This window comes from Triticum dicoccoides, chromosome 2B, assembly GCF_002162155.2.
Source record: "Triticum dicoccoides isolate Atlit2015 ecotype Zavitan chromosome 2B, WEW_v2.0, whole genome shotgun sequence".
Classification (NCBI taxonomy): Eukaryota; Viridiplantae; Streptophyta; class Magnoliopsida; order Poales; family Poaceae; genus Triticum; species Triticum dicoccoides.
Genome location: NC_041383.1, coordinates 13,154,182 through 13,164,380, shown reverse-complemented (window position 1 = coordinate 13,164,380; position 10,199 = coordinate 13,154,182). Strand labels below are relative to the sequence as shown.

Below are 10,199 nucleotides of genomic sequence, written 5' to 3'. Positions count from 1 at the left end.
CTGTTGGTTATTGACCGGAGAACGTCTCGGTCATGTCTACATGTCTCCCGAACCCGTAGGGTCTACACACTTAAGGTTCGATGACGCTAGGGTTATAAAGGAAGTTTGTATGTGGTTACCGAATGTTGTTCGGAGTACCGGATGAGATCCCAGACGTCACGAGGAGTTCCGGAATGGTCCGGAGGTAAAGATTTATATATGGGAAGTCCTGTTTTGGTCGCCGGAAAAGTTTCGCACTTTATCGGTATTGTACCGGGAGTGCCGAAAGGGGTCCGGGGGTCCACCGGGGGGGTCCACCTGCCCCGGGGGGGGGGGCACATGGGCTGTAGGGGGTGCACCTTGGCCTATATGGGCCAAGGGCACTAGCCCCAAGAGGCCCATGCGCCAAGGAAACTTGGGGAGGGAAGAGTCCTCAAGGGGGAAGGCACCTCCGAGGTGCCTTGGGGAGGATGGACTCCTCCCCCCCTCTTGGTCGCCACCCTTCCTTGGAGGAAGGGGCAAGGCTGCGCCTCCCCCCTCTCCCTTGCCCGTATATATAGTGGAGGGGAGGGAGGGCATCCATACCAGAAGCCCTGGTGCCTCCCTCCCTCCCATGACAACTCCTCCTCTCCCGCAGGCGCTTGGCGAAGCCCTGCAGGATTGCCACGCTCCTCCACCACCACCACGCCGTTGTGCTGCTGCTGGACGGAGTCTTCCTCAACCTCTCCCTCTCTCCTTGCTGGATCAAGGCATGGGAGACGTCACCGGGCTGTACGTGTGTTGAACGCGGAGGTGCCGTCCGTTCGGCACTAGGATCTCCGGTGATTTGGATCACGACGAGTACGACTCCTTCAACCCCGTTCTCTTGAACGCTTTCGCTTAGCGATCTACAAGGGTATGTAGATGCACTCTCCTTCCCCTCGTTGCTGGTTTCTCCATAGATAGATCTTGGTGACACGTAGGAAAATTTTGAATTTCTGCTACGTTCCCCAACATCTCGGCCTTCGCGGAGCTCAAAAACCTATTCACGATGCCTTCGGTCATCGTGCGGACCATGGTCGCCTGCGGGGTAGAGCAAAACGATATTTTACAACCCAAAAAAAAATTGGCATGACTTTTCCTAAAAATAGGACCAAAAATAATGCATAGTGCCAAATTCTCGCCGAAACGGAAATGAATCAACATTCCGGCAAAATAGTGGCAGCTATCAAATTTCTAATACCGGTACCTGCAAACACAAACATATGCAACACCACAAACGTACGTAGATCTAGGCCTTAAAAAGTGCATGTTCACGCTGTTGGAGGGAGAAAAAAGTAGATCGACAACATAAAGAAAGCTTTCCCCTTACTTACCTATCAAAAAAGGAAATTTAACCACTTAATTTGGGTGAATCTATGGTGCAAATGAGGTGAGGAGGAGGAGGCACTCGAGACATGCTTGGGGGAGGAGGTGGAGAGAATAAAGTGGGGAAAGTGAGTGTGGTAGGTGGTTGTCCAAAATATTTAGTTGCTCTAAGGTTATCAATGGCGCACCACCTAACCATGCGCCATTAGTAACCCTTGTTACTAATGGCACACCTGTTATGTGGTGCGCCATTACTAGTTTTGCAAAAAAGTAAAAAATTGTTAGTTGTGGCGCACCGTGGTTGTGGTGCGCCATTCTAGTAATGGCGCACTATCCCCTGCTGCGCCATTACTAGTTTTGAAAAAAAAGTAAAAAAATTGTTAGTAGTAGCGCACAGAGTGTATGGTGCGCCACTGCTAGTTAAAACTAGTAATGGCGCACTATACCCTGGTGCACCATTACTAGTTTTGAAAAAAAAATTGTTAGTAGTGGCGCACTGTGGGTGTGGTGCGCCATTAGTGATATGAACACTAATGGCATACCTACACATGGTGCGCCACTGCTATATAGCAGTGACGCACCACATATGTAGTGCGCCATTAATGTTCATATTAGCTATAGCCCTTTTCCTGGTAGTGTACTAACACTCAGAAGATTGTGATTGCCTTAAGCATCCGACTCCGTAGGTTCGGTAACTCATAGACATGGACCATGCCGTTCATTCAATGACTGATAGCAGGACTGTGGATGTCTATATCGATCCCTATGAGCACACGATTGATATTTGAGTGAATCTGTGGTTATCATGTGATGTTCCCTTTGCTTCGCGATACATCACAAAACCTGAGATGCATCGGTATCCTCCTAAGTCATCACTATGCTCACTATACCATAATCCTCGTTACTGGTTTTGTTCTTCTTTCTCATTGTTGTGTTCCAGCATCCCCGTGACATAGCCACCCGCGTCTGGCCAGACAATGATGAATGCTGTCACATCGAGAGGGGCCTAAGAATATCTCTACTTCATCAGAGGAGCAAATCCCACTCTCGAGCTATCCGGCCACTTGTCAAACTTTTCGATGAACCAGTAAGTTGTCGTTATGATCACCGTGTTACAGGTGACGCTTGAGAAACCCCAAGGTTCACCACACGGTAAGAAGTCAGCATAATACTCCCATGGTCTAAGGAGCAAAATCACATGTTAACACTCTATATTATTACAATTGAATGTTGACGATATTGTCTCAATTCATCACAAACAAGTTTGGGTCCATTCAATATGATCATTCTCCCAATGTCATAATCTCAATGTTGTTTTGGGACTATCGTTACACTTAACGATATCCTAAGATCTGAAAAACGTGATCATCAACAACACTTGAGCTAGTCTTAGAGGCGGGACTAGTAACCTTTATTTTTTTTTCATTTATCATTCCACACGTGCATATGAGTTTTCCACTAAATTGCATTTCCGGGGTCATAGAAGTAATAGCATAAAATGTAAACTCTTTAATTATGAATGTGGAATGTAATAATACAAATATTATTGCCTCTAGGGCATATTTACAACAAGTGTATGTATGCATACGTCAGCATTTGCGTCTATACTGTGTCTCTATAATAAGTAGTAGGTCATGTTGATCAAACATGTTGTCATAACAGATGGGTAGCCTGCAGTAAACATTGTGTGTGTTTTTTTCTTATTGGAAGTTTTTTCTGTTTTTTCTTATTTTTAATTTTGTATTGTTCAAGATACGGTCCACACGGTTATCCCCATACAAACGCATGTGGTGACACTGGTTACCGCACATGATTTGGTAATTGGAACTGTGTACACCACATTGTTATGCCTCTCTTTTCACAATTGTGCACGATGAGTTAAAGATCGCCCATGTTTCAATTTCCAGCAGATGTTTCTGTTTTTCTAACATGTGTGATGTGTTTACCATACTAAGCATGATTCGTCCCTTGTGCCTTGCATGCAACCTTCTTCTCAAACTAATTATATTCTGCCAATCAACATTCGTAGTTCTAGCAGAACCTAGCAGAAAAGCAATGCGTCAATTACGATTGGGCTTGGAGTTATGGACACGGGATCAAGGCCGGGTGGACATTTAAACCAGGACAGTGGTAGTACTAAGCTGAACTCCCTAGTATGAACCCTTCTAGCATTAAAATTAATTATTTGAGCAAAACACAACTTTTGCAATGGTTGACCTCTTGAGATTTCTGCCTAGGCCATGCAAAATAAAAGTAACTATGAGTTCCTTTATCATTTAGAGGCTATATTCGTCCAACGTGTCTGGTGGTCCATTAATAAGAGGATTAGTGAAGCATGATGTGTTATGTTATGGTCGTGCACTAAACTTACATATGGATTTGTCTTTGTTTTGGCATTTTAGCCTTTTGTACACATGCGAGGTGTTTAGTTCTTAAAACTCTCAACTAATTTAGATCCTCTTTTTAATTATATATTCCACCCATAGTAACCTCATGAGAATCTCACCTGGATCAATGCATATAGCTACTCCCAAATGGTTTTGAAACATTGACTTTCATTTTCTCCATGTACCTTCCTCTTTCCTAAGTACTTACATGGGCCCCATGCTCAATGGGATTTCAACAAAAGACATTGTCATTTTAATAATTTAGTAGAAAGCGAGAATAGTACATACAACAACTAAACATGCATACCATCTTTCATTGGTGAGATATCATATTTACTGGAAAGGAATTATTCCTCTTAATATTTGAGGGCTTCCATTCATTCTTTTTTGTCGGTCCTATAAGTCTCCAAGAACAACTCTGTGATTTGCTCCTTTATTTTACCATCCGGTGCCCCAAAACCATCCCCGCCTTGGTAAACACAATGTGAGGTTCGAGCCATATTAACGCAAGCCATGGTGAGACTTCTAGAAAATCGGCAATGTAAGAAAGCTTCTTCATTAATTGACTTCCAAGCATCCATCGTAAGGTCTTCCATGGCTTTCCGAGACTCTCTCTCACTGGTGTTGTTCTCATACATGTGGATAGCTATGGAAGATGGTGTGTCCCCTCTCTCAAGCTCAGCCTATAATAAACAATTACCAAAATATACAAATAAATATATATCACATGAGATGACTCATAAAAATGATAAACTATGATAATGAAACATGAAGTAACAAATAGAGATAATAATTTTTCATACAGAGTGTGTCGCGGAATCATTGCATAGCCGCAAAACCAGTGATGTAGATTGAATTAATCTTGGGTAGCTTCGGGCTATATCAAGAAACTTTGGTGTGGCCTCCATGTTGAGCATGGGAAATGCATGTTGCAACAATAGTGGTGCTGTACACGAAACCGACCCATTGTCCAAGTAGTCCGTTAGGGTTGGTATGTGATTTCCATGGTGCCACTTTGCCTCCACCAAGAAGGATTTCGCCATGCCATGCCACTATAATATTACTGAAATTCAGTTTGTGTGATTAGGAAGTTCGCTGTGTTTTTAGTGAAGTGTGACTTAGTGCCTTACCGCATCCCCAAGAAAAGAAAACACATTGATGCCATGTTTTTTCAAGACATTTTCAGCCACCTCATTGGATGTGCTATACATAACAGAGTAAAGTGCTCGCATATATTCAGGAAGAATTTCCCTAGGACTTTGTTCCCACCTGAAATATATTTATTACAGCACAAGTCATTTTGAAATTACTGGGTTTTTTATATTTTAAATTCTACCTTCCAATTGCCTCGGTGAAGTGGATGAGTTCATCTAGGGTTCCATACACATCATATATGTCATCCAAGTGTGCGGCTAAATGAATAACTTTGGAAAGCACTTCCCGGCATGATCCATGGTTTGGATCCCAGACAATTCCATTTGCACAATGGAAGCACTCTATGAGACGATCTCTTGCAAACCCAAACTTCTCATCACCAAGTCCACTCTCCGTCCTCCATCTACATTAAACATGTATGATAAATCATAACATGGCAATTAATTTCACTATCATGTATAGATGGTCTACAAGAAAGTAATAAATTAGGTTTAGTGCATGCTGTCTTTCTGGAAGCCTACTAATATTGTACTTACCTCAAAAGTCTCTGAAGTTCTTGTTGATGCACTGTTCGCACCCTCTCGAAGTCTCTCATAGCAAATCGGAGAAGCAACGGGTTACTCACATCACTAGCATAGTGTTCTATGAACCATCTTGCTTCTAGTCTAGGAGACCTCCGATGCAAGGGAATGTCCAAAGTATGAACCACACTACTCTGCATGTGGGGATCCAACGATGGCAGTAGCTCTTTGAGACCATTGGCACAAAATGTTCTTGCTTCATCCAATGTTTCATCATCTCTGAATGCCAGGTATGATGCCTCATAGAGTGAGAGTAGTCCCTTGATATCATCCCTCTGGAGTGCGCGTGTGAGGTAATTCTTTGCGAGAGTTTTCAGAGATTCTACATGGGTACCATGCATGTAACATTGTAAGTTAAGTACAGTTAATTTCGTATCTAAGTTTTACACCGTTTTTCTTAAAAGGGGTTGGTTTTGCAACAACATTTAATTAGCTGGTTACCTGCAGCGGACACTGGGATAAAAATTTCCCTGAGTAACCTGAACCTCAAGGCCGCGGAAGCCACATCACCATCATCCTCCCAGCTGCACGGGTGAGGTTTGGTACCATGGATCGAGGTGAGGATACCAACGATCTCGTCATCGAAGTGGTAGGCGATACCGAGCCGTTGCATTGTGTCGATGAGTCTGAGCATTGCAGGCTGGTCGTCACCTCTTCCCACCGTCACCAGCCGTTCCCTCACGCCGGCCTTCAACTTGTCAAAGCTCCCTGGACAGCCGACCTGTACCGTCCATGCATGCGCATAGGTATTAACTTTTTTAGCACAATCTTCATCGTATATATAGCTGCAAAATTCCATATTTTTGAAGGGTTTACCAGATCATGGCGGGGCTTGTTGAGAGACAGTAGAAGGAAGTCGTAGTCCCAGGAGTTCGGAGAGTAGTTGGCCGACCGCCGATGGGGCGCTGACGAGCAGCGAGCCGGCCGTCGCAGCTGATCCCCTCCCGGCGACGACAATGGCCGAAAGAACGTATATGCTGTGGCCATCGTTGGCTGCCAGGCCATGGTACTGCAGCAATCTTGATCTTCGCTTGATTAGTTAGGACGTACTCCCTCCGTCCGGAAATACTTGTCATCAAAATGGATAAAAGGGGATGTATCTAGACGTATTTTAGTTCTAGATACATCTCTTTCTATCCATTTTGATGACAAGTATTTTCGGACGGAGGGAGTACTTGACAGCACTAGGGAGCTGGCTACCTCTAGCTACCAAGCCAATACTGATTGTTGTTTCAAAGTAAGCAGAATATGTAGGCAAAGCTTGTATGAGCTACGTAGCTTCAATGGCTCGTCCGTGTACTATGGTTGTTGTTATATAATATATATATATATATAAAGCGGCATGAAATCCCACTTCGTGTTTGGCCGAAAATTATGGGACATTAACATGTGCCATGACACTGATCGAAATGACACATTTTAAACAAGTTATGCGATGAATGTGGACTCCAGAGAAACCCAAGGGCCGTTGGCGGAGGCTCCTATACCTGGAAAAAAATTGTATGAGACCGGATCTCATAGACCAGCTTGTGAGACCCTATCGGATGAGCGACATGTGGCATCGACAATCTCAGAGCACCCTAATCCCACTTCACGTCTGATCTCAATCCCAACAGCTGATTCCCGATTCCAGAACCCCATGTACTCCCTCCGTCCGAAAATACTTGTCGCAAAAATGCATAAAAATAAATGTATCTAGAACTAAAATACATCTAGATACATGCATTTCTCCGACAAGTATTTCCGGACGGAGGGAGTACGTACGTACGTACATCCTTCATCGCTCTAATAGGTACCTGGGACTAGGGTTTTCTTTATTTTCCTCGCGTCTATGGCGGCCACGCCCAAGGGCCTCGACGGCGGCGGCCAACTGGCACGACGCAGCAGCGAGGACCTCTCTTCCATGACCTCGCCGAAGAAGCTCGTCGCCGGCGGCCTGTCGGACGGCTCGTCCATGGCGGATGCATGCCATGATGTTGGCCCGGCGGACACCATGTTCATGGCGGCCGTGCGCCACGGCGTCGTTGCGGACGGCCGGACCGACTCCTCGTAGAGACGCGTCTAACTGCTCCTTGCGTTCCAAAACCCCAAGGGCCTTGACGGCGGCGGCCAACCGGAAGAAAGGAAGAAGTAAGGCTGCATCAAAGAAAGGTAGGTTTACTGTTTATTTCCCTAGGTTCGAGTAGTTTCCCATCTTATACAAAAATAACATAATGTGCAGGGGGAGGTATAAAACATACCGCAGTGTCACGTACAACCGAATTAACAACACATCCGGTTGGACCTTCAGAATTTTTAGTAAGTATATCAAATGGGAAAACTCAAAACGATGCCCGGGCTCATCTGCTCCCTCTTAGCAAAAAATTCAAAAAAATACTAGAAAAATTCAAAAACTTCCAAACTTTTTTGTGGTGGTAGATAATTTGACGCCTGAGGTGCGCCCCAAAATTCAACTCATTTGGACATCTGAGCAGCTCTCGGCAAAAAAGACAAATTGGGTCAAAACAGTGTGTGAACAGTAAACATTTTTACAGACCCTGATTTTGTCTTTTTTGCCGCAAGCTGCTCAGATGCTCAAATGAGCTGATTTTTGGGGCGCACCTCACGCGTCAAATTATCTACCACCACAAAAAAATTGGAATTTTTTGAATTTTTTTTGAATTTTTTTCTAAGCGTGGGTGCAGCTGAGCCCGGGTGCAGATTAGCCGCACTCTATCAAATGTTTATACTATATAATTCTTATATTTACATGGTGACATAATTTATTATATTCATTCTATTTAAACAGGGGTCATTGGAACTTAGATCAGAGACGGGTATGTTTATTATCTATTTTCCTAGGTCTGAATAGTTTCTATTTTTCCCTGTAATCTCGCATTTTTGATTACAAACACATAAAAAACACAATGTGCAGGGAGAGGTATAGGACATTCGTCAGTGTCACGTACAAGGGAATTAACAACACATCCAATTGGACCTTCGATATTCCCGGTAAGCATATCAGTAAACGTTTATACTATATGATTCATATTTGACATGGTGACATAATTTATCCCATTAATTTATTTATAACAGGGGTCATTCGATCATACAACGGAATTAACAACAAATCTGATTGGACATTCAGAATTTCCCGTAAGCATATGAATAATGTTTTATACTACGCGGTTCATATTTTTGACATGGTCAAATAATTTATTTCATTCCTCTTACTGAAACAGGGGTCATCGAATCCGAATGCTTGTTTTCAAAATATAGCTCCATCATTGGCGACATCCATGTCATTTGGTGATTATTCTGCTTTCTATGCTCCACCACGTATTCCAGGGGAATTTACAAGTTTGTTGCTTCAAGCTGATAAACAAAACCCAACACTGTCTACCGTTCGGCGATTGGATTTCAACGAAGGTACAAGTACAAGCAGGTTTCAGTGGTGACATCTGTTCTAGTCATCACATAAACCACAAGAACAGGAGGCAACTGCATTAGCAACGAGCTCATGTGTCCTTTTCATTTTTATTGTTTGGGTTTTCCTTACGGACCTGTAAACAAATATATTAATTTTAGTGGTTGTTCTTTGGACCATCAGGCCAACAAAACACATCGAGATGAACATATATTTGTTTCTCATGCTTCGAAAACCATTCTATGCATTTCAATTGTGCCAAATGAGCTCATGTGTCCTTTTCTTTTTCATGTGTGGATTGTACATTATAAAGATGTAAACAAATATTGTACATCCACACTTAGATCAAAGCATAGGTTCAGCAAGTCATGCTGAAGAGGAGAGCAAACCAAATTTGTGTAGTACTTCATTGAAAAAATCATCATGACAATAAATGTATTTGTTTCACAAAATCATCATGGAGTTTGGGCAATGAACAATATAATTTCATGGGAATCAGTACATGGGATCGATCGGTGGGCACGAACTTGTGATATACAAGCACGTAACGGAACCCAGCTTGATACGTCTCGGCGCTGCTGTGGCCAAAACGAGTTGCTACGACCACTCACGGCGTCTTAGTGTGCAGCAACATGACCGTCGAGTCCGGCCAGAAAGCAATCATGGCATACGGCCGCCATGGTCGAGCCCAAGCAGTCCGTCTCGCCGCGACCATGGAGACAAGCAAGTGCACCGGCAAGGAGCAGTTAGACGCGTCTCTACGAGGAGTCAGTCCGGCCGTCCCCAACGACGCCTTGGCGCACGGCCGCCATGAACGTGCTGTCCGCCCGGCCAACATCGTGGCGTGCATCTGCCATGGACGAGCCGTCCGACAGGCCGCCGGCGACGAGCTTCTTCGGCGAGGTCATGGAAGAGAGGTCGTCGCTGCTGCGTAATGCCGGTTGGCCGCCGCCGTCAAGGCCCTTGGGGTTTTGGAACGCGACGACGGAGACAAGCAAGTGCACTGGCAAGGAGCAGTTAGACGCGTCTCTACGAGGAGTCGGTCCGGCCGTCCGCAACGACGCCGTGGCGCACGGCCGCCATGAACGTGGTGTCCGCCGGGTCAACATCGTGGCATGCATCCGCCATGGACGAGCCGTCCGACAGGCCGCCGGCGACGAGCTTCTTCAGCGAGGTCATGGAAGAGAGGTCCTCGCTGCTGCGTCGTGCCGGTTGGCCGCCGCCGTCGAGGCCCTTGGGCGTGGCCTCCATAGACGCGAGGAAAATAAAGAAAACCCTAGTCCCAGGTACCTATTAGAGCGATGAAGGATGTACGTACGTACGTACGTACATGGGGTTCTGGAA

The 10,199-nt window shown here is 44.8% G+C and overlaps 1 protein-coding gene across 1 annotated transcript; it reads right to left on the bottom strand.

The window, feature by feature from the left end:
• Positions 1 to 4,090: 4,090 nt before the first annotated feature.
• On the bottom strand, positions 4,091 to 6,436 carry LOC119360217 (alpha-terpineol synthase, chloroplastic-like). The gene is made up of 7 exons (XM_037625955.1): positions 6,282 to 6,436; positions 5,891 to 6,153; positions 5,405 to 5,771; positions 5,050 to 5,271; positions 4,844 to 4,982; positions 4,517 to 4,765; positions 4,091 to 4,396 (listed from the first exon to the last, which is right to left on the bottom strand). Exons 1-7 carry the CDS (start codon positions 6,434 to 6,436, stop codon positions 4,091 to 4,093), a joined length of 1,701 nt encoding a protein of 566 aa, XP_037481852.1.
• Positions 6,437 to 10,199: the final 3,763 nt, after the last annotated feature.

Bases quoted from the DNA above. Each gene is read 5' to 3' on its own strand.
- LOC119360217 (XM_037625955.1), bottom strand. From the start codon at position 6,436: ATGGCCACAGCATATACGTTCTTTCGGCCATTGTCGTCGCCGGGAGGG. The intron at 5,272-5,404 runs GTAAGTACAATA...TGTTTAATGTAG, and splicing joins GAACTTCAGAGACTTTTGAG to ATGGAGGACGGAGAGTGGAC. The intron at 4,397-4,516 runs GTATGAAAAATT...TGTTTATTATAG, and splicing joins ATGATTCCGCGACACACTCT to GCTGAGCTTGAGAGAGGGGA.